Source organism: Maylandia zebra, linkage group LG15 (genome assembly GCF_041146795.1).
Source record: "Maylandia zebra isolate NMK-2024a linkage group LG15, Mzebra_GT3a, whole genome shotgun sequence".
NCBI classification, from domain to species: domain Eukaryota; kingdom Metazoa; phylum Chordata; class Actinopteri; order Cichliformes; family Cichlidae; genus Maylandia; species Maylandia zebra.
Genome location: NC_135181.1, coordinates 30488284 through 30513916, shown reverse-complemented (window position 1 = coordinate 30513916; position 25633 = coordinate 30488284). Strand labels below are relative to the sequence as shown.

General features: G+C 40.6%; 1 protein-coding gene across 1 annotated transcript in view; it reads left to right on the top strand.

Annotated features, from left to right (window-relative positions):
• Positions 1 to 12917, top strand: part of cdk19 (cyclin dependent kinase 19) — an 80187-nt gene extending 67270 nt beyond the window's left edge. Inside the window, exons 12-13 of the mRNA XM_004566234.5 lie at positions 3136 to 3378; positions 5411 to 12917. Coding sequence (XP_004566291.1) covers positions 3136 to 3378; positions 5411 to 5536 — 369 coding nt within the window. The 3' untranslated portion in view covers positions 5537 to 12917. The remainder of the gene's footprint in view (positions 1 to 3135; positions 3379 to 5410) is intronic.
• Positions 12918 to 25633: the final 12716 nt, after the last annotated feature.

Below are 25633 nucleotides of genomic sequence, written 5' to 3'. Positions count from 1 at the left end.
CTGTGCCTTAGACTGTAAGGCAGTCTAGCCGCTGCCTTACAGATAACTTCACTGGCGGCGAATGCAGCTTTTAGGTTATTGCTAATAGTTACATGGCTACATTAACACCTCAGAAACATCCTCATAAAGATTGGGATGTCAGTCTTTGAGATGCTTTGTTGTGCTACTGTTCATGTGCTAAGCTGTTAGTGAGAGAAAGGGCTGTGTCCCCGCCTGTCTGCAGCAGTGCTGTGCGAAGCTGCGTGTGAAGACGGCACAGTTTGTGGCACTGCTAATGTGCGAATACCTAAGCTGATATTAATGTTCAGCACTAGAGTATAGATATTTGGACAACCCTTCTTGGTATATATACTGCCTGCAGTATCTGCATGGTTAAAAAAGTACCGTCACATTTTCAGAAACTAAAACATCGATCGGTATTGTGTCAGTTCACTTAACGTCCCATCTTAAGTTAGTTGTCAATGGGGTCTAATGTGGCAGTTTTTGGTGTATTTTATGGGTTAATGCGCGGCTGTCCCACCTCACAAAGTCTTGCATTTATTTTTCAGGCTTTTTCTGTAGAAATTTTGGGGACTGTTAAATTGATAAAGTCTTAATGTACAGCTTTTCACTAGTGGATTGTACTATTGCTATTCCAAGTGGTAGCTCCAAATGTGTCCAGGCACTTTCCCTTTCAGCCATAAAGAACAGATATTGTTATCTACTGGAGTGATATGAGGTTATAGTACTACTGGTTCTTAGAAAGCAGTATCTTAGTTGAGTCAACAGTGTCCCTTGAGTTATTTTTACAGTGTAATAACTCAGCGCAGGCATTTAGCGGCGACTTTGCCAGAGGCAGGGACACACTGTACACGGTGTACAGAAGTGCATGAGGAGGCTGACCGTCCTTGTGCTCTGTGTTTCATTGTTGCTTTGCATGTAGCTTAAAAAGCGCAGCCTTTTTTCAAAGGCGCTAAGATTAAGATAAGATTTTTGTTGTGAAATCTAATGAGAGAGTGAGCACTGAGGCAGAGGCCGATGGCTCCATGTGACCGCTGTTCCTACATCATATTGGTAGCTGCTGGCAGGAAAAGATCTGAGCTTTACACCAGAGAACAGAATGTTTGAGGAGCTCGGCTTGCACTGCTTTGGTTGGACTTCCTGTCAGCATAAAGTGTGGACATGCACAATCAATAATAGACAACATAAACAAAATAATTTGGCTGCTCCAAATCAGTACAACACCAAAACTGCTGATTGCAGACTGAAGTGAAAGCTGCTGATTTTATGAAATTACATGCAGGATTACGCATCATGCTGTACATTCATACTAAAATACACTAGCCACTATATCTGCCATTATATTGACTAAATGCAGTTTTTCAGATATTTTTGATCCACCATCTTTCATCCTCACCTGATGAGGCGTGATCTTGCACGGCGCTCCAGATCGAGGACGACTGAAAATTATTTTATATTTCTTCCATTTAAAGAAATCGCACCAACAGTTATCATTGTCTCACCAAGCTTCTTGGTGACAGCCTTGTGCAAGTCTGATATCTTTGCTTTGCTCTTGTTCATGGTGGCAGAGAAGCTGGAATGGAAGACATTGATTCTGTGGACACACGGGGACATGTGCAATGTATGGGAAATCCTGCTGGGTTCTAGGTGATCAAATACTTATTTCACTCAGGGAAATGTAAATGTAATCAGCTTCTAGCTTTTCTGGATTTTTGGTTGATATTCTGTCTCTGTTAAAATGAAATAACCATAAAAATTAGAGACTGTTTGTTTGTTTGTAAGTAAGCAAACTGACAAATTCAACCCACTGTAAGCCGATCATGGGATGTTTTTCTTTTCTTTTTTCAAAGAAAAGTACTTGTTACTTGATTTACCAAGGTTTGTGGCACAGAATTTTCTGCTTGTCTTAATTGTGCTTGATGGTGTTTTAGGGGGTGTCATTTATTTGGATTGAAAGGAGGAAAGATAATTGTGCCGCTGGAGGGGTCACAGCTGTGAGTGCAGTGCCAAACTTTGGCTGTGTCCTACAACTCTTCACTGGGTCCCTACTGACTGATTTCATGGTGTTATGCTGTCTCTGGAAAGAAACCTGTGCCTATGCTCATTATTCACTTTCTCACGGTAGCTCATATGCTTGTAATCTGCCGTGTTCTTTGTAGAATGCTGGTCATTGTTGATGTGACCGCCTTCATTTTTGTATACAAACAAGCGGATTGTTAGGGGATCGCCTCAGAACTTTCCACTCCCATCAGCGCATTTTTGCGACTGTGGCATCATGCTAATTTATCCCACTTAGTAAGTGTGACCCTAAAAGCCCCGTGGTGGCTTGAAGGTCAACATTCTGCACACTGAATTCCTGAATTGTAGCCATAAACTGATAAATTCACAACTGTGTCAAATTTTTACACCAAATTTCAAATTTTGACTAAATTTTAAACCACATAATTGCCACATAATGAGCCAGAACGTAATGAATGTTTGCACCAGAAACTGGCTGCAGATTTCTGTGAACCATATTTAATAATCACCTGAGGAAGGACTGAACTGTTCACACAGGGTGTCTCATTCCCTCAACTCAGCCACGCATCCACATCCAAGGGCCATTTGGGGCATCTCTGGGGTATGGCTGCTGGCAGAAACCATAACAATGATTTTGGTCCGTCATTGCGGTCTCGATTTTTGAACTTGAAACCAGACTTAGGGCTTTAGGGCCTGAGCCAGCAGCATAAATGGGCAACAGATTCTCAAAACATGGAAATAGATATGTAATAGCTGCTTTATTAACAATATAGACAGACAGAGAATATGAGCTATCCTTACTGTCTCATCCTCAGATGAGTTAGTATACGTTTCCTTCCTTCCTTTGGCTCATTAGGTTAACATTTCTTGTGGTCTACTTAAGTTTTTTTTAATGCGTCCTTAAAACTGTAAACTCATGTTGTTGAGCTGCATTTCAATCCAGTCATCTGAGTGGGAAAGTGGGTCACAGATGCAGAAAAGAACAACCTACAGCTAAAAATAGAGCAAAATCTTGGTTTCTTGTTTTCAGCAAGAACCCGAGATCATTCCACACACTCGCTTTTAGTCCACTCCATAAATCCCGACCCACTTTCAGCTTTGTGTGTCTTTGTGCAGAACCAGACCCAGCAGCACCAGCAGACAACTGGCCAGGCTCAGGCCCAGAACCAGCAGCAGACAGCAGCCCAGCAGGCCCCCTCCCAGCAGAGCTCTGCTCAAACCAACGGCACCGCCGGAGCCACGGGGGCCACCACTGCAGCGCTACAGCACGGTCAGGACCAGGGGCCACCCAACAAGAAACCTCGGATCGGACCCTCTGGGGCCTCCTCAGGCACTGGGGTGCTACAGTCAGATTACCAGGTCAGTACAATATTATAGAACAAACACCAACACCAACATTTTCTGGTGAAACTGTTCATTTGTCTGTACTTTAAAACTCTATTAAATGAATGGTAAATGGCCTGTATTTGTCCCTAAGGACCCCAAAGTGCTTTACACATCCAGTCACACACACATTCACACACTGGTGATGGCAAGCTACATTGTAGCCACAGCCACCCTGGTGTGCACTGACAGAGGCGAGGCTGCCGAACACTGGCGCCACCGGGCCCTGTGACCACCACCAGTAGGCAATAGGTGAAGTGTCTTGCCCAAGGACACAATGACCGAGACTGTCCGAGCCAGGGCTCGAACCGGCAACCTTCCGATTACAAGGCGAACTCCCAACTCTTGAGCCACGATTGCCCGATAAATGAGTCCATTATAATCATCTCCTGCTCCAGACTTTCATTCTTGGACTCTATTAGTTGCATGAGTAGCTGTGCATGAGTTCCAAGTTCTCCTTTGTAGTGTTATTCTGGCACAAACGTGAGTTTATCATCTGACTGAAACAAGCTGTTTTAGCTGTCTTCCTCGTCCCTTCAAACTAACTGTGTCCTGATTGGAAGGTGAGTGCAGCTTCTGTGCTCATAGTACCTGAACCCTGAAACGATCATAAAAAACTGTCTTAAACCTAGTGTTTAGAGCAGGTTGAAGGCTTGTTTAATATGAACATCCCACAGTGTAACAGTATATGTGAAGAAAAATATATATATAAAAGCATAAAAGGTCGACCACAGCAGGATGTACCATTCCAGCACTGAAAATGAGACACTCCAAACTCCTGTTTGAGTTCAGTTTGATTGCAAGTACGTGCTTTAAGAAACTGACATGATCTTCAGAAGGAAAAAAACCTGCGTTAGGCAGTTAGGATAGGGAAATCTAAACGTATTAAGACATGAACCAACATGTTGTTGGGCTGAGAATGCTTACAGGGGGCTGCAGGCTAAAAAATGTATACTCAAACACTCAGATACCAGACAACAACAAGATGTTGTTTAAATGATAAGGACTGTACAGAGCTGATATCAAATCACAATGGAGCCTGTGAGCTTTTGTTTTCTGCTCAGGCACCTCCTGTATCGCCGGCTCAGCTCTTATCACGAGGCCAAAGAGACAACAGCTCTCGGCCTGTGATGAAGTGAAGCTGGATGCCAAAGTTTGGCATATGACATATTTTGACTTTCAAGGAGAACCCGACTGCTGCAGAAAATAAATGTGATCAGCGACTAATCAGCAACGTATGGGGTTAGCTCAGGTTTGAGCGTTACATGACCGCAGGAGCAGGGAGATCATGTGTCAGTACTTAACAGAGCATGGTGTGATCTAAGTGACCGCTTTGACCTCTCCCGCTTCTGTATCAGCGAGGCACACAAGTATATTGCATACAGAGATATGCTTAGTTGCAAGTGACACAGCTGGTGGCTGTCAGGCCTCAGTTGATGTATAAATAAACTGTCGCAGTGGTCAGACACAGCACGAGTGTGGCTATAGCTGCTACTGTCAGTGTCCTACTTTTTCCCTTTATTGATCTCTATCCACATATATTCCATCATGCACCACCCACCGATCATTTCCCTAATCTAGAACAGTGTAGCCAAGAACCCACAACTGTGGTATGGAGGCATGCAAACAGTTGAGGTCTCAGATTCTCAAAGCAATATCCAGATCGTTGAAATTTCAGCACCAGTACTTTTTACAGTCCATGTCTCCAAGCGTGTAAATGAGACTTTTTTTTTTTCATTACTAGTGAAATAATCCCAGAGCCACTGAACACACAGGGAAATATCATAATCCCAATTTTTTGAAATCCATGTGGAAAACAGCTTATGAGGAAAGGTTAATTAGCTGCAGACAACTGAATCTGGAAGGAAGTCGCGCTCATTAGCGCAATGTCTGGATGTAGCCTTAAAAACACAATATTTTGCACACCTCCAGAGTCACCGTTTGAATGTTTGCTAATAAGAAGTCTGGTGATTTAGCGACTGCGTCTCCACTTCTCTCTCTCTTTCAGCACTCTGGCTCCCGCCTTGGTTACCAAAGCAATGTCCAAGGTTCCACTCAACCCCAGAGCACCATGGGATACTCATCATCAACCCAGCAGAGCTCCCAGTACTCCCACCAGACCCACCGTTACTGAGGATCCTTGTCACTCCCTAACCAGCAGAGGAGTCAAGCTCCTCCTTGTCTTCAGCCAACCCTCAACAACCTCAGCTCCACGGCTCCCGTGTCCCGGTTGGACCCTTGTCCCTTCATTACATCATTCCAACTCCAGTCATCCTTCTTTTCAAACTGCCCTCACCTTTGACCTTTCGCCCGACAGCCTTCAGCGGCACTGTAACACGAAGGCTGATGAACATAGGAACCAAACGAAATCCAATGAGAAAACAAATTCTGCCTCATCGGCGCGTTGAAACACTTTTAAATCGACTGGGGAAAAAAAAGGTGTAAGATAGATGTCAAGGCGTCTCACACACAGACTCAGAACCGTGGCACTTACAAACACAACGTTCCTCACCAGGAAGAATCGCAGCTGTGTTCAAGTATATTATATAGCACCTTTTTCTATTTGAGTTTTTTTCTCCTGCTCGTTTGCTAGACTTTTCAAGTTTAACTTGTCATTATAAATATTGTTACATACAGAAGCGATCAGATGTGAGGCAACTTAAAAGGAAAAGCCCTTTACTGTCATCTCTAGTGTATAATTATCACGGATAATCAAATGACGATAAGCTAAAGTTTGAGCTAAACCCAACCTTTTAAGAAAAAAGTTTCTACAAAGAAAAAAAACCTCAGCTTTTAAGCTGATGTCATTGCAGGGAAATATAAAAACAATTAACTTAAATCTTGATATTATAGGGTTTCTATATTTAGAAGTGTTTATCTAGATTTGGATTTGGAATGTAAGAAAAGCAGTTGTCTTTTTACAGCTTCTGTATAATGTGATCACGCCATCACTTTTAGAAGTAAGAACCATTTAACAGCTGAGCTTTGCTTTCTGTGATGGCAGCGTCTTCGGGAGGTTTTGACACCTCTTGTTGGTGGCCGGCAGCTCCGGAGTGCGTTCTTGTTCGCTGGTTTTCACTTTGCTGTGACACCTGTGTTATTTTGGACCCTTGAAACATTTAAGGTTTCTGAAGATGCGCATAATCGTACAGGGCAGCTAAACAGTACGCTTCCCCCCCTCCGACATATGCTTCTTGAGACTGTTACTGCCTGATGTCAGATTGTTTTTTTTTAAGATTTTATTGTTATCTCTGTTGTCCCGTGGGCGTGTATGAGCGTGTGCACGTGTGTGTGTGTACAGTATGTTTTTTATGCATGTTGTTTATCCTTTTACTTACTAGAACTGCACTGACCACTGAACCGATCTGCAAAGAGCTGGAACAAATATGAGGCTCGCCCTCTTCCATATCACCCTTGCGGTGCCACACTGAGTATGCAGGTAGAGACTGGGGTACATTCAAAGACAATGGGTGCTTTCTTTAGTACATGCATGGAGGTATGAGCAACTTATTTACATTTTTATATCCAGTGTATACAACCCGTTGTATGTCTGAGTTCATTTTGAATTAATGAATCAACTTGTGAGAAAAGTGAAATGAAGGACATTTAATAAGTGCTACAATTGAAGAAGCTGTGAGGGAAACACTCTAGTTTCTCGCTGAGACTTAAATGACCAGGTTGATATGCTCACTCCCACCCTCTGTGTTCTGACTAGTAGTTCTCTAGTCAGAGCACAGTGTTGAATATAGTATATATGTCAATTAAATAAGTTTTGTAGTGTATAACACTCCCAGGGTTGCCGTACTCCTGTTCCCTGTGCAGGAATTGCCTTTTTTTTAATATCGTTATGAACAAGGGACAGCAAAACTGTTGGGTCAAATATGAATGTCAATCTCAATGGAGCCAGTGTCTGTACTGAGACACCCTCCAGTCATTTGGGACCCCTTCACCCAAGTTCTGACTGGTGTTTTTGACAACGCTTTTCATCCTAGTCAAATCAATGTATGTTGCTCTGTGCAACCTGAGTCTATCATGTGGGTGGTACCAAGCCAAGTTGTGAGACATGAATGCCTTTCAGTGCTAGAAATTCAGCAAAATTGTTCTTCCGAAATGTAGAAAGTGAAAAAGTCACAATAAATGTCACAATATATGTATTACATTGTTAGTAGCGCAACCTGCCAACTACTATTATTACCACTATATTACTATTATAATCAATATAATTCTCAACATTGCCTGTATCTTTAGTGTAGAGCCATTCCTGGTAGCTAATTAGCTTAGCTTAGCATAAATCCTGGAAACACTAAAGGAGAGCTAGCATGGGGCTATTAGAGGATAACAGCTTTTCTTAAGCTCATGGGTTTTGTTTTTTTTTAAAGCTAATGATGTTATATGTGGACATTTTAATACGTTTACTATTTATTTTTTTAAACTACTTCTTAGAACAACTTATCTGTATGACACTTTAAACTTCAGTGTTTTGTGTAGGTCAAACTAGTGATGTATAACATGCTAACTTATGAGCTAAAATGTGCTTGTAGCCTGTAATAAATAAATACAATAATACTAATAACAAAAATAAAATAAAAAAAGATCCAGGCTAGTTGTTTCCCCCTATTTCCAGTTTTTATGCTAAGCTAAACTGATGGGCTGGTAGTAACATTTTTAAATTTTGCTGCAGACATGAGTGTGATATCAGTGTTTTTATCTAACTCTAGGTAATGAGCAAAACATAATGGCTGCATTACCACAAATCTGTTTTTCTTCCTTAAGCACAAAGTCTTCTTTTTCAAGTAATACTTCATTACATTTCAGAAGATCATATTGATCATATCTTATTTTTTTAAACACAAACCAATTTGTCTTCAGTATTTTTGAAAATCTGATTTTTTTTTATATGGGGATTTTCCCTTTCAGAATTTCTTTCAGGCGTTTACAGAAAAGTTATTAGGGATCTGTTCACATACAAAATTGTCTTTGAGGCTGTTTTTCACTGTTAGAAGTGGCAATGCGCAGCATGGACTAGTTAAAATTATTATGCAGATTATTATCTGCACCACAATATATTGTTAAAAAAAATGCTACCTACACAGTATGTAACACTATGAACTAGTTCATACGGTATGTTTACCTTTGATACTTACAGTAAACTTTGCTAAAAGCATTTCTAGTATTAATTTTACGGGTTATAATACTAACAATACAACAGTAAGAGCAAGTCTTCTCTTTTCATATCCTCCTGACAACTTGCTCCATCATGAATGACCACCCTGCATGCTGTGTTAAAGAATGCACCCAGTTATTTGACTAACTGCATTTGCCCCCATACAGAGGAAAAGAGACATTGTGTTTATTGCACGTGTGACCTGCAGTTTAATTAGGAAACACTGACACCTTGTGGCTGGAAAGAGAACTGGACCTCTGTCCTTATCAAAGCTGTAATAGTACAAATAGATAATGGTGTTAGGGATTTTTTTTATTAATCAGAACATGCAAGATATGTGTGTATAATGAAAATAATTGTATTTCTGTGTCCAGTTATGGTTCACTGATGCTTAAAAGTACCCACCCGCGTTACATTAGCAACATCATTAGAATTTTACCACTGAATAGAACTTTTTTAAGGCTTTATGTTTCATGCATTGATACTAACTGCAGATAGGTGGGTAGTCTCAGTTCTGCTTATTTTGTTCTGCTAAATTATGCTTATTTAAAGCAAAGTGCATCTGGATGGATCTTGTAACAGGATTCATGTCAAATTTTGACCTAAAATATGTTTGAAATCATGTTTTAAAAAAATATTGTTGATTCTTAAACAAGAGAAAGTCCTTTCTAGTGTTGTAGGTTTGTCACAGTTTTAGTCAAAATTGTCCACAATGTGAAAAAAGTGTGAAAATTTACATACTGCTGGGTTTTTCATTTAAAACAGGACATGCATAATCTGAGTGTGTGGTTGTTTCTGTAAATGGCCACTATCTACATTTTTAGTGCATACATTGTCTGATGAGATGAGATATGGATACTGTTTAAAATCAAACCTTTTTCAAAATTCAAAGATATAATGTCAGTTAATGTCCCACAGGTCTTTGATAACCCGTATAGAGTTACAGAGCTTAGAGTTTTAGAGGTTTTATGGACTGTTGCCCGTTTGGCACAATATCTTTGGTTTCTGAAGAATGTGAGCATGCTAAATAGACCAAAATCCATAAAACAGCTGGATTAACCTAAACCTACCCCTAACCAGAAAGACCCAGGTTCATTTTTTCAATTAAAAAATATAGTAATTAGATTCAGATAACTTTGTTTATTATAGTATTTAGTTTTATTTTATTTATTTAGTTTATTCTAAACTGCATTTATTAAAATTATGTAAATGTGGAAAAACTGCAAATTTAGTTTGTGGGTTTTTTCCCCACAGCCATTTTTAAAAACAAGCCGCTCAGAGCATGTGTGTCCTGTTTCTAAAGCCCATAGAAAAATCTCCCAGTTATGCCTTTTTTTTTTTCTTCATGCTAAGCGATTCTGAACTGTTCAGTGTTTACATGACACAAAGGCAGGGTCCTTTATGTTTTAAACTCATTTAAAGCTGCAGTAATTGATATTTTTGGTCTCTTGGGGCAGGAGGACATAAAGCAACATGTAACACCTCCCTATGAATCTTTCAAGAAATTTGGAAGGTGATTAGATGAGCAAAATGTCTTTCACCTTCCAAACCATGTCTGCGGAGAGTGTCTTAGCTGAAAAACCATAACAAGCAGCAGTCTGAGGAGCTTGGAAAGCTAGCAGTCAGTCAGCATGTCAATGGTTACACCTTCCTGTTGCCAGGCTAGTATGAAAAATGTGCACATAAAAGGCACACTGGCATTAGTGTTGCTGAGTTGCTTTTGCTGCATGTTAAAAAATGGACATGTTGCCATTCCTTGGTAACGAACATGGAGAAAAACATGCAAGCAGCCTTTTTTTTTTTTTTTTTTAAATGAAAATAAACCAAAACAGTTCAAAGGTCTTTGAGTATTCCATAAAACTGTTTATAATTCTTTCTGGATCCATCACTTTGTGGCCCCTTTAATGGGAAGCATGGTCATTGAAGCTTTTGCTTATCTAAAAATCTTGATTATAGCAGCTTTAAAGAGAAACTTAAAGGAATGCACCTGTACCTGAAATGTCCAGATGAAGTAGCTTTTTGCACTCCGTGTCTTTAGTTCATCTTTACTTCTACTGTTTTCTGACAGACTGGCAGACAGATCCACTGGTTGGGGGGGGAGGTCAGTGGCACACAGTAGGGATCTAAACCAGCAGTTATTCAAAGGTTTTGGCCTCCCGTTACTGTGTGTATTTGAAGTTGAAGTGAGTAGCAGTGAGGATATGTTGAGACTCTTTGTTGTACATTTCTCTCTCCACACAAACGAGGTGTCACAAGTATTACTAATGAGCACGAGGCTCCAGCAAAAGACAAACTCCTATGCAAAGAAATCCCAGACTAAAGCTTTTACCTGTTTCTAGGTTTTGCAGTTGACAGGTTTTATTATATTTTATTGGGTGATGTGTATTCCTTTCTTGTGAAATACTGAGTACAGTAGACCAAGACAGCTCTCATTTATGTCCTTTTCCCCCCACAGCATTTTAAAATGTACTCTAAAAGAATTATTGTAAAGAAATGCATATATATATGAATAGTATACAATCATATTTATTTTTTCCATACATGTATTAATAATACCCATGTTTGAATTTCCTCTGCCTTAACTATAGTAGCTATAGAAAGGGACCTCTGTCAGACAGACCCGCCTTCGCTAGACCATAGTTCTCCTGCTCCTGGTTGTTTCCTCTTCATAAATAAGCTCACGTGGAATGAACGTCTAGTTACTGAATGTGTTCACACCACCTCACTGTACAGTAGAATGAAGGTGACGCCGACGCCTGTGATCGCTCACTGGCTTCGGTTCCACAGTGTTGCTGTCCTTACTTACAGGAATGATAACTAACGGTCCACGTTTTAGTTTGAGTGGATGGTGCCTTTTTTTTCTTTTTTAAATTTCATCAGCTAAACTTGTCATGGGGTTTTAATTTTGTATTTTCACACTTCCTCTGTCAGTCTTTTATTTTTCTTGTTACTATGTAGCATATTGTTAGCAGCTAAGTATCTATTTGATTTGACTGCAAAGAATCCTGATGCAGGATTGGCTGTTGTTTTCTCTGCTCATAGATATCGTCCTCACACATTACTGAAGCGCAGTTATGTTTTGAAATGCTGTACATAAAAAACATTTTAAGGACTTCTCATTGAGATATAGTAATTGTCTTCTAATGCACTGTCGTTGCTAAAATATCTAGTGGTAAATAAAAAATATGGTATTTAATGTTTTTTAATGTCTCGCTTTAGACACTAAACTTCTGGCAGTGCTATGAAAGTTAGAAGGTAGGTGTGTGTGTGTGTGTGTGTGTGTGTGTGTGTGTGTGTGTGTGTGTGTGTGTGTGTGTGTGTGTGTGTGTGTGTGTGTGTGTGTGGAAGGACACTTACTTGTACAACGCTTTTATAAAATCTAGTGCACCTCTAGGCTGCCCGTCCTCTCACATCGCCTCTTTTTTGATAGTATTGCATGTGCCTGTCTTTTTCCAATGGAGAACATAAGCACTTACTGTCGCTCTCGCAACACTTTGTACAGGCGGACAGACGCTCCATCTGCAGAGTTGAAAGAAGTGATGCCATTTGCCTTTTTTTTTTAAAAAGAAAAGAAATTGGCATAAAAATCACAAAATGTTTCCACTGACACTCTGTCCCATTGTGGGGGGATTAGAGAGGAAGCAGAAAAGTAACTGTTATTTAAAAACCTTTTTTGTAATTACCATCTGCAAATTTTGACTAAAGCTTTCAATAAAAATCACCTTTTTTTTTTCAAGAGGCTTTTCTTTGCCCAGGTCGCCATTGTAAATAAGAATGTGCTTATAATTACTTGCCTGGTGGTTAAGTTAAGGTGACACTGACTTGCTGCGCCACCTTGTGGTACAAATTGGTATTGCAAGGAAGTACGGCACGGTCCTAGTTGAACTTCATTTGTTATCTCTTTAACACCTTGCATAGATGTTTTCATGGCAGCTGTTTCTTCACATCCTGTTGAAAGCTTTAGCTCATTTTTGAAGGTTTATAATGTTTTTGAAAATGGGTATTTACAAAAAGTACCTCCCCCCACCCCCCCCACCCGAGCCACATCAGAGTAATGCTTTGCAGATTGGGGTGTCTGTCCATTTTTGACATTCTATCTGTATTACGTGAGTGCGTGTGAGCGTGAGTTTGAAATATACATATGGCCTAAATGGTATTGTCTTTTCATAGTGTTTATAGATAAAGCAGCAATAGGTCGGCGAAAAAGCGAAAATCCGAAAAAGTAAAAATTTATTTAGCTGCTTTTAGCAAACTTGTCCAAATTTCACTGTACAAATGACTGTTAAATGAGAAGAAGTCATGTATATTTATTTTATATCCTCTATTATAATAAAAGCCTCTTTTGTCTGAATCTGTTTCGTTGTGCAGTTGTTGGGAGAGTTGCTGCTTGACAGGGCAGCAACGTTGCAGCTGTTAGTATTCACCACTTGGCGGCACCCGAGGGTGTCTGTTTAATGTGCTGCTGAATCATTTTCAGACTATTCCTAATGTCAGTACTCAATATTCATAAACCTAAGTGACTTAGTCATTACAAGACCTAGAGTTTTTCCAGTTCACAAAGTTGTGCATCCATCAAGGATTTGATTATTTAATCATTTTTTTTATTCCAACATCCCATATATTGAATAACAGCATGAGTCAATGGTTTGGACGTTGTTCTCATTAAAGGGAAATGATAAGAGATAGGACCATAACGGTCTTATTTTATGCTATAATCTGCTTATTTTATGCTATAATCTGTTTAGGATGTTGATTCTTTGAATGTGTGCCTGTCCCAGCTGACCATCATCACTTCAGGACACAAATAGGCATGGTTATTTCAAACTCCCTTTTTTGGTTCTTGGACTCTACTAGACTCGCTTTGCATCATTCAAAGTTCATAATAATCCACCTCTGTCTGGTTGGTCTTGGTTTGTGAAGCGACAGGTGGATCTGTGAAACCACGTGCCTGTTGGCTTGTAATTGACATGTTGTGAGCCAGGGAGTGTATAAAGAATGATCCTCATTCTTGAGTTGTAGAATAACCAAAACTGACAAAAGACTACAGTGGTGTGAAAAGCTTTTGCCCTCTTCCTAATTTCTCTTTTTTCATATTTGTTGCACATTTCAGATGATCAAATAAATTATAATATTATGTAAAGATAACTCAAGTAAAGACAAAATGCTGTTTTAATGATGATTATTGATTTACTACCTGGCTGGGTGTGAAAAAGTAATTAATTACTCCCTAAACCTAAAAACTGGTTGCGCCAGCTTTGGCAGCAAAAACTGCTATCGAGTGTTTGTGATAACTGGCAATGAGTCTTTCGCATCACTGTGGAGGAATTATGGCCCACTCTTCTTTGCAGAACTGCTCGAGAGTTATTGAGCATGAGTGGATTGTTTAAAGTCATGCTAAAGCATCTCAGTCAGATTTAAATCTGGACTTTGACTAGGCCACTCCAACACCTTTCTTTCAGGATTTTCTGGTAGAGAGCAGGAAATCCTGGGATGAATCAGTGTTGTACCTACACTTAACAGACAACTGAGCAAAGATTTTAAATCTCAGCCTGCCACAAAAACACACAAGTTTGTTCCTATTTCTTCAGTTGAAACTATAAAAATGCCAACGATAACAAGTATAAAACTGTATTTTTCCACCAACAAGGTGATTCCCAGAGATATTAGCGTTAAACTTGGCATATCTTGGTATTGATCCTAAACTTACTGCCAATGCAGTAAAAGCATACCTGGATAGAAAAACACATACAACAGCCCTTTGTCAGTCCTGGGTTGGGTTCCCCAAACTCTGGACCTCAACAACATTGAAGCAGTGGGTTGACTGCGGATCAGGAGGCAGGGAAGGTCATCTACTAACTTGAAGGTTGGTGCAGTTGGTGGTTGATTTCATCCCTGGCTTTTCCAGTCTGCTGAACCCTAAGTTGCTCCTATGTAAGGACCTTACATTTACCAGTGTGGTAAATGGAAATTAAAGAATAGCCTGCCTAAGAGTTAGAGCTGTGTTGAAGAATAAAGATGGTTGCATCGAATATTGACTTCTATGCGTATTAGAACTGTACAAACTCTGTTTTTGGCTTCTGTATTTCCATGTATGTTTGCACATGTTGCTCAAGACTTTTGGACAATACCGTACCTGCAAAGCATCCTGCCAAAGAGCCAATAGTGTGCAAATGTCAGCGGTGATGGGTGCTAGCATAAAGTGATAAAGTATATTTTAGTCTGATTTATGGAGAAGTAAAGACTGGATGGACTGCAGAAAGTCAGCCTGTCCTAATTACTATCCCTGCTGGTGTTATAGGGTTACACACACTGGAGCGAATGTCTTTGGCTGATCTAAACACTTGTACCAACCAACAAGACATTCCAAAGGATGCGTCAAGTAAGCACTACATTCAGTTCTCCTTACAGGCTGCTGGTGTAAAACCACTGCAGACAAGCTGAGACTTGGCATCAGCTGCACGAGTTCTGGCAGAGGCGCTGGATTGACAGATCAGCCTGCGGTGTTACTGCTACCACTTGAGGGAAATTTATGACTTGGCTCAGAGAGAACTCAGCAGAACGTGTTAACACAGATGGCCCCATTTCCTACTTCAGGTGCTGCAATAGCAACTAAAGAGCAAACTCATCCCACACGTGTAGCTTCCAGTTTAAACCCTACCACGGGCAGGGTTCAAACTGACCCTGGACCTCAGCATAAATTCTCAGAATTTGCAACTGCTATCTAAGGGATTGTACTCAGTTTAGGAAGAAATGCTTTGGTCTAATTAAAACTATCAGGAGCTTTGGTTTGGTAGTGATTCTGTTCAATAGCACCGACAACGACTTGTATGTACATGCAACTGACAGAGTATGACAAAACTTGCTGTGACAGACATTGCATGCTGTAAATATAACTGATGTACAGCGTGGCCTGGCATCAAATAAGCGTTTAACAGAACACGCCTAAGCCAAAAGGAAAGTCCGGTGAGATGGTGAAACCTGGCCAATAAACCATGTGTGCTAGAAGAGGTTCTTCAATGTTCTTCTAATTTCTGGCATGTTTTTAGACAGGTGATCGCTTATATAAATAGATGTACCCAGTTTGTAATAATGAAAGTATATCTATAAGTAATCTCCTCTGTCACACCAACCCTCTGCATGTCCTCCTTCACATCCTTTGTCCAATATATTCAGCATCTCTCCTGTGCACATGTACAAACCATCTCATCCTGCCTCTCTAACGTCGTCTCTAAACCACTCAGTCTGAGCTGTCTGCTGATGTACTCATTTCTAGTCCTGTCCATCCTACTTACTTCCGATGAAAATCTTCAACTCTACCACCCCTTTGTTAGCGCTGTTGTTTCCAAGTTATACATCATGCCAGGTCTCAGTACTATCTCGTAAACCTTCCTAGCTACATTCTCCCAACAAAAGCTTTGAGTCTCTTATCACTTTCACACTGCATCTTTTTCGTGAAGTATGTATTCACCACAGCCATTTCCATTCTTCTTTCCACATCACCTTAACACCATACCTACCCAACCCCTCCTCATCACCCCTTTGATTTCAAACTCATGTTCTAAAACTCTCTTTGTCAGCCCATTTATCCTGTCTTCGGAGTGGTACTAGAAGTGCACTGGCCTCCCTGTGGCTAAGTTTAGACCAGTGTTTTAACTGATAATATATAACATTTAGATCAGCTTTTACATTTTCAGTTGGTTATATATATTATATTACCCACAAGTTTGCAGAGCCACTTTTTTATTTTAGATTTGTCTTTTTATTACTATTTTTTGTTTTTGACCCAACATTGTAATGGAGTTTTGTGTTTTTGCTCTTTCACAGAACCACATATTCTGTTTACTAATAAATATTTTATACTTTTATACTCATAATTTGCCTGTTGTTTACATTCTCATCCTTTTTTTTTTTTTTTTTTTACTATTTTTAGTCTTTAGTTGTAGTTACAGTTACTGCTTATATTTGATTTGACTACTTTCCACTCTTGTCTTTTCCCCATGTGACCCCTTATTTACTTGTTATTGTTATTTAATAATAATAATAATAATAATGTATACTTTATTCCTGTGTTACTTTGCTAGTTAGTTGTCTTCTGTGTCTTGCAAGCTGTTTTCCAGGTTGATAGTGCGTACTGTGTCTAATCCTCATTAGTGGGAGGGTGGGAGAGAGTTCCTTTAATTGCGGAGTGCCACAGTGTCTTTTAACCTCACGCCAATGCTTCTAGACTAGGGGTGTTAAACACAAGGCCCCGGGCTCAGAGGTATCGATGTACCTCTGAATGTGGCAGTATGTAACAGCTGTCGCTTGTTAGTGAAAGCCACATTGCCACCTTTAAGTATTAATAAAGGTTAAACAGGTGAGTTTGCCATGTACAATTGTAATAAAGGGGCACGCTATCCTTAGAGGCCAAAACCTGTAAAGTTGGGCGTTTTAACATGGGAATCTACTTGAGAGCAAGCCATTCGTAACAGCATTTCGAGGAACTGCAGTCACTTTGTCACTACCATGGTGACTTCATTTTTGACCTCTAGAGCAGAGGTGGGCAAACTATGACCCGCGGGCCACCTCCGGCCTTTTGATCTTTTTATTCCGGCCCGCTGAAGTTTGGTGTGTCTCATCCATGTCTCAAGCCATGAAGTTGCAGGGCGGGGCATGGAGTATGAAGTTACTGTAATTAAGTACTCATTTGCGCTGTCAAAATTGAAAACTGTACCACCAATAGCCCGGGCTACTCTCTGTTGTTACTCTGCTACTACTCTGAACCTATCTGCAACAATAAGTGGGCGAAAGAAAAGAAAAGTCGACAGTGAGTGCAGAGTGTTTAACAAGGAATGGACAACTAATTACCTTTTCACAGAAGTTTGGTTAAAGGCCGTATGTCTGTATTTGCCAAGAAACCATTGCGGTCTTAAAGGAATACAACATGAGCCGTCACTTTTCCACCAAGCATGCTAATTATGCTAACAACCAGTTGACACAAGAACACACGACTACCGCTCAGAGATTAGCAGCTAGTTTGCAGGTTCAGCAAAACACCTTTATCCAACAAACTACCATCCAGGAATCAAGCACGAAGGCAAGTTATATACTGAGCCAAAAAGTTTGTCCACACCTCCTCTAGAGGCTGGTCAAATTCTGTGTTTAAAGTAGGAGGTTGGAAATCAAGAGTTCCAAGCTGAAATTTTCAACTGGAATGCCAATCAATCCAGGTTTCTTACATTTACTTAGAAAAAGTCAAAAATCCAAGACGGCACCAGTGCACATAAACACTAATGAAACTGCAAAACTTATACTGTACCAGAGTACTGTATTTGTGACTCCCTAAAAAAGCCACACACAGACCGTGCTCTGTGAACAAGCATTCCTTTGTATCACTACTGATGGTTGAATGCCTCTGCCTTGCTAAGGCAGAAAACAAAGCCTGTTTAACTTGCTTTCCAACTACTACTACTGAACAAGGTGAACTCGGGAGGGATATTGTTTCCAGCTCTGATGTCCGACGTTTGAGGTAAAAGGGATACAGCATAAAACAAGCAAATTTAACTCCTATTTCTCTAAGCCCACCTCTCTAAATGCCCAATTCTAAATGGCTTCCCTTTGCTTGGCTTCCACATACAAAGAAATCCCCAGAATTTCCCATTCTCTTTGGGGGGATGACAACTTCTCAAATTTACACATTGATTTTATCAATTAATTGGCAGGTTTTCATTCAGACTGGTGGCAATTTTTCACTGAAAATATGACAATTTTACAATATTTCTATGCAGCCCTAGTTTCTGCTGAACAAGACACTTTTAACGCACGGGTCCCTTTAGTACGAATTCCAGTGAACAGGATGAACCTGTTGTCTAAGTATGCTGGCGATATCAGACAGGCACCACCATGAAAACAAAATGTTTTACATATCATACAGCAAAACACAACTTCAAATATGAGTAGCTGTTTTCGTTTCATTTCAAATTTGTTGGTTGGTTTTAGTCAACCCGGGATTATAACATGCATAAATTTAAATATAGCACTGAACTGGATTCACACCTGATTTGTTTGTATTTTTAAGGCAACAGAGCTTACTTTGGGTTAGAAGTGAGCACTGGCAATTCTGACTTTATGCTGACTGGCTCACTGCCTGGCATGGGATGTTAGACTGCTGTCTTGGTGTACTCCTCCTTCTCCTCTCCTTAGTGGACACAGTGTTTGCACTTTCACCAGCCGACTGAGGGTGGGGAGCCACAGAGAGAGAATGGATAGAGTGAACCTTGTATCCAAAGCAGCAAAATCCCTCAAAATCAAAACGTTCCCTTACTGCCATGTCACACAGCTTTATATTCTCATGAAGTCACCAAGTTATTCTTACCTTCTCCTAAATTATTACAATTTGTTTGTCCTTCCTTCTTTTTTGGTCTTTTAGTGACAAAAAGTGCAGTTCCTCTAGTGCCCCACATGAGGCTGGCTTTAAAAGCAAGTCAACTACCATAGATTCCCATGCTAAAATACTCTACTTTACAGCATGACAACTGATGGTAGGCTGATATAGCACTTGGGTATAAGGTCTAGGATGCATGTAGAGAAAGTCCCCTGTGGAAAACGTGACTTGAAACCAAAATCAGGGAAGCCCACAATGATGTGTCAGTTAATTGAGGAGTAGAAGAGTCATGAGAGACGGGTCCCGGATGAATAAGAGGTACAGCAAGGTGTTCATAACTGAAGCTCTGGAAACTGCAAAACAAAGGCTCACACCTTTGGCCACTAGGCTGAAGAGGTATGAGAAAGAAGCAGAGGTCGAAGGAATGAATGGCCTGTTCTCCACTCAAGATCCCAGAAACTAGCAAGATCCATTCAGGTTGTACTCTCAACTACAAAGGAACAACAGCACATCTGGGAAGAACAGGTATCACAAGTGCCAAGTGGCTGGAGAGAGAGAAAGGCAGACAACCAACAATGAAGAGTTGGACAGCACCAGCCACGCCCACTTGCTGAAGATTCCTCTGTCATCATATTCTTGTCTGGTGATTATTCCTACAGGCTCTGGACTGTCTCAGTGTCTGATAATTTTCCTTCTGCCTCTTCAGCATAAGCAACGTTTCGTCACTCATCCAAGTGACTTCTTCAGTCTCAGCTGGCTGCAGGTTTCCCCAACCTTATAAACAGCACATTTGCACAATGACTGAAACTAGCCCAATGAACAACACAGAGCGAACATCATCCCCCAGACAGAGCAGCCAGGGAAGCAGAAGAACATCCATTGACGATTAATCAATGGTCTTTGATCATTTGCTGTTGATCAATGGTCAAGACAATTTACATATTAATGATCAAGAAACTGACCTCACAGCCCATTGTTCATTCAGTGGTGCTAGTTTCAGTCATTGTGCAAATGTGCTGTTTATAAGGTTGGGGAAACCAAGTTACTTGGATGAGTGACAAAACATTTTCCCACTGAAAATGCTACGTCCAGATGAACAGAATCAACTTTTTGGGATTTACTTACCTGGATGATTGAGCATGCATCAAGACACTTCGCTTGTAATATTTGCCAAGATGTGATAATGAAAGTGCACAACAGGACTTTACTAACAAATGGCTGATGTTGTGCTGGCTATGACCATCTTTTATATACAGTCAGTGGATAAAACTTGGCACTGATAATCATGAGGTTTTGGGTATGATCTAGGATTTGGGAGTGCAGGATTGAAAACTACACGTGTGTTAGCCTCATGCTGGTAATCTAAGGAGCTTGGAAAGAAAAGTGTCTGGACTTGAAGTTTTGTGAAGACATTTCACCTCTCATCCGAGAAGCTTCTTTAGTTCTAAAAGCAATTGGTGGAGAGTCTCAGATTTTAAGCCCTATTGGGAGTGTCCCTAAGAGGGTCATGGGCCTCAGTTATCTGGACCATAGTGATGCAGCGAACATAGGCTCTATTGAGCCACACTGCTAGCACGTTTGCTATATACAGGTGAGAAAGCTTCCATAATGAAGATTTCTCGGGTGGATTGAAAATCTTCCATCCATCTTTGTCACGGTCGCAAGGGGGGCTGGAGCCTATCCCATATGGCGAGAGGCAGGATACACCCTGGAAAGGTCGCCAGTCTGTCACAGGGCTAACACATAGAAAGAGATAATGATTCACACTCACATTCACACCTATGGGCAATTTAGAGTTACCAGTTAATCTAACCCCACTAACTGCATGTCTTTGGACTGTGGGAGGAAGCTGGAGTACCCGGAGAGAACCCACGCAAACATGGGGAGAACATGCAAACTCCACACAGAAAAGGCAGGTCAGGTGGTGGAATCACATTGGTGTAGGCAACAGTGCTAATCACCGTGCCACTGTGCTTTTTCTAGTCTAATCTTTTTCTAATATAATCAGCCTAATAGTGATCATTTAGCCCTGCCTCAACAAAAGTGTGAGCTGCATGTCCTTTCTATCCACTTCAATTCTGGCTGGAGAGTACTGCACTCATCCACATAGTGTCAGTTTGACCTTATGGGTAGGAGATCGGTGCCTGGACCTCTGCCATCAGACTACTCACTCCCAGTCTGCTTTCAGGGCAGCCCCCAACCACAACTTGATGCTTACACTCCACAGACCTTGACATTTCAATTGCCTCTCAGAAATAAATTCTCCATTCTGCTCAAAACAGGCCCACACTGTGTTTGTGTTGTTATCACTCAGTTCCTTTATTCTTATTAAGCTTCTTTTACAGATTTTCATGCATATAATAGCACACACAGTGTTACAAGCGTAATAGTAGCTCCCTTGTTTTGTCAGATTCAGAAGTTTACTTCTAGCAAGAGCCGATAGATTCAAGGAGTGTGTGGGGCATTCTGGCTCAAGACTTGTCTGGTTTGCATCTCGGCTAAAGAGACTTTTTAATATTTCTTGTATTCCTTGCTACAAGTAGGCTAATACTTCCATTTATCTCTTTCCAGCTTGAAACCACTGACTGCATTATTCATCCAGTTTGAAAACACTTGAACATGATTAATAGGGTTGATCAAAGGGTACTTGGGCTTATCTGGTAGTGCCCCCCTAAAAACGAGTCTATTCAGATTCACATCAGATTTAGATATTACATAAAAGTACAAAATCTCCAGCTTGTCAGGATCCTGGATCTCATGGCCCAGTGTTTTGAGTTTCTTGTGTCTCAGGGTTTTTGTATTATGACCAGAGATGGGCAGTAACGCGTTATTGTAATGCGTTACAGTAGCGTGTTTGGGTCTCTTGTATTCTGTTTAGTTTTCTGAGTGTTTAGTAGCTGCCCTCTGTGCCTCCTTTATGTTGGTGTCTGTGTTTCTTTGTTGCTCTGTCTCCCCTAGTCAGTCCGCATCTGTGTTACATTTCCTGTTTTACTTTGAAGGTCTGTGTCCTACGCGAATGTATTGAGTTTCGCTTCCCTTTGGGCTCATTATGTCTGATTTCTCCCAGCTGTGCTCCCCTCCTGTGTCTCATTCCCCTTGTTATTTCCCAGTGTATTTAAGCCCTGTGTTTCTCTGAGTGAGTGTTGTGTTGTCCCTCATGCTGTGTGTCTCCCAGTGTCTCCCAGTACACTTAGAATTCTCCCAGTTTAGGTTTGACATGGTTTTGTATTATTTCTGAACCTGCAATAACGCAGTGTTTTTGAGTTCCCATTTTTGCCTTTGTAAAGTCTGCGTTTGAGTCCTCATCCCCTGCCTGCACACAATGCTTCTTGACACAGCTGTAATTTCAGTAAATGTACCTCAAGATACTGAAAGAGTACTGTGAGAGGCATTTAAACTGTCAGGCCCAGGCTAAAAGGCCTATGCACACATTCTAACCTTGAGATTTATTACAACTGAAAGTTTCTTGAAGGTAAGTGTCACAAAATGTTAAAAAGGACCTATTCTATTTATATATTTTTCTCTGTGATTGCCCAGACTGTAAATAGGTTCACTGTGTCTTAGTCTGTGTTCTATTAGAGAAATTGAAAAAATTAATAAAAAAAAATCAGAGGTACAAAAAAAGGGATAGATTCTGCTTTTCCTCATTTTTGGTCATATCTTTGTACAGTTTCAAATAATGAGCTCAGCATATGTTGACATTTTTTTTCTATTCTTGGCTCTCTATGATGTCACTGAGTTTGGTTTTCCCTAAAATTGTCATCTCAGATAAGCAACCACCTGCTGTTTAAATGTTCTGTTAATAAAGGGCCACAAATACAGAGAAAGTTGGCATAAAGGTATTGGAAAGGGAGCTAAAACAACCCAGCTGTCACTATGTGGACAGTGAGGAATGAGGGGCTAGAATGCATAACGCAATGACGGTGTTGAAAAACAAAAGTGAGATTTTTTTTTTTCCCTTTGGCTAATAACCCCCCCCCCCCCCCCCCCCCCCCGCCAAAAAATAAAAATAAAAACAATAAATCCTAACATAAATCCAAGTCACAGTCCAAGAATTAAAACTACAAAATCCAAGGGACCACAAAGAGACTGCTGGGGAAACTTGTGGTGTGGATGATCGACAGAGTGGACCAGGGGAGGAAGTAAAGCTAAACATAATACACAAGAGACAAATGGCAGCAGAATAAAGCAGGAAGTGGGAAGCAGGCACAGAACTAAACTAAACATGGGGGAACTGAGACTGAGAGGAAAGGCAGGAAACACTGAGGACATACACAGAGGGAATACAATAAACACAACAGTAACTGGAAGTAAACCCTCAAGATTGAAAACACAGAAGGTGAAAACCTAAACAATAAGCAAACTAAGAATCAAACAGAAGATATATATCAGTAAACTGAACTTGAAAGTCCAAAAACATAAAACAGTGGGTCAAAGAAGCAGAACCATGACGTTGTTACAGACAGATGATAAACTGAGGGGCTGCACTGAGACCAGAGTAAGATAAATAAGGATTATTTGAAACTATGTAATATGCAAAGCTACTTGCAGAGCTACCAGCAGAATCAAAGACAGAAAATATGTATTTGATAAAATGAACATAATAGGTACTCTTTATGATCATGTAAGAAGTAGATATAATATACGTTTCTACCAGCGTGGATTGAAGGTATAGACTCATGTATTTAACATATAATTGCATCTGTGCTGATTTTAACCTCAGTGTGATCCAAGCGTGATGCTCAGACTTGCAATTTCATAAGTCACATTTGTACATCTGAGAATGGGACGGCTTCCCGCTCTCTCAGTTCCCCCTGTCCCTAATGACACTGTGTCGAACTGGTCGGTGCTGGAGCTGCTGCATAGCCCTCCCTGTATGTCCGGTGGACAAGCACAGACGTTTGCTTAAGAGGGGAATAATTGCTGGAGACCTACTGCGCGGCTAAATCTAAACCACTGACCCATGACAAGCTGTCCTCAGACCGTGACAAACGGTCCATGTTCCATGCCAAGATTGTGGGTGGCCGGCTTTCTTGCTCCAAAAAGCCTATCTGAGGAGTGAGACCGGCTGCTATAGTGGATTTCTCTCAGCTGGGTGCCCGTTAGGTGCAAAGCTTGCCTTACTTAAAAAAAAATAAAAGACTAAAAAAATGCATTGTCATTCTTGTAATATGTGTCAGCATATACACATGTAGGGAAATGGAACTGGTGTAGTGTGTGTATGTAGAGGGAAGTGTGTGCAGGAGAGTTTATAAGTTCCTTCGACTTCTTAGGCAGCTTGGAGAACTGGAGAAGGAATAAACTGAAGCCACATTCACCACATGAATTCACTGGGACTTCTCAAGAATTTCGATTCTCCTCCTTTTATTTTTCTTGCTGATTCACTTGCCTGACACAAAGCCCCCCGTTTACCACCAGCTTATCTCAAAGTGTAGAAGGCATTGTGTAAAGCTACGAGAGCAGTGGACAGAGAGGATAAGAGGCTGCACTGTGCTGTCAGTTTGCTTCTCCCACTGGAGGGGATTTCTTCTCTCCGGGCTTCAGACCCAGAGTCAAGGGGTCACAGTGTGTGTGAGATAGCTGGGGCTACAATTTGTGTGTGTGTGTGTGTGTGTGTGTGTGTGTGTGTGTGTGTGTGAGTGAGTGAGTCATTGTGCTACGCCGACACACGAGACGCCATATGTTTCCGCCCAGTTCGCTGAGGAACAAATACACAGTGCTTTTTCACACGAGTTCCCACAAGCGTCTGTTTTCTCGCTCACACTGTGTGAGATGTGGTCCACGTTAATTATGTTCTAAAAGAAGGATTACAAGGGACACCTGCTTATGGTTTTCAGGCACGGTGAAAAACATCATGACTAACTAAATAGAAGTGGGTGCAAACTTTTAAATTAGAAAAAAGGTCAAACTGACTGGTTCTTATTATAGTGCTTTTCTACCCAAGCACTCAATACATGGCTCACAAGTTCTTTCTATCCAACATACATAGACTAAAAACTGAAACCTTTTTTATACCCTCTATATTATAATGTTAAAAGACTCAAATTACTGAAGCTAATGAAAACTTAACTACATTTTTACATTCTAAACAACAATTACTAAACTAAAATGAAAAACCAGTTCTGGAAACCATATGAAACAGAATTAACTTTAAAAAATTAAGGAGTTGTACCATGGTGGGAATTTGAAAATCTTAGGCAAACTTTCTTCTCGAGTTATCTCATTCAGATGATTTTCTGAAATTTGACCTCTGACCTTGACCTTGAGGTCAAGGTCACTGAAATTCAAACTCGTCCGACAGTTTTTAGAAGATGCACTGTTGGTTTGGTAAAGCCATCTGTAGATGAGACCCCCAGACCTCCTCACTCAGAAGCCTGTCTAAAATGAAATAACAACTTAAATGACAACTATTCGCAGGAACCATGTTTATACATAAAAACAGCTTAAAAATAAACAGAGTCAGGTGATTGTTGCGATTTTGAAATGCTTTACCTGATCATTTGTTATCCATCCACTTGAGTCCAGTTGTTGAGGTGGGTATTACTGTTGTATATAAATGAAGTCAACTGTGATTTGGTGCTTTTAACATGCAGCTATAAACACCTACCAGTGTTGTAGACATTAAGAAGGTCATCACCATGCAAAACAAGGAGGCTCTGTAGTCCAAGGGTGCACATTCCTGTCACATCTGGTTTGTAGAACTG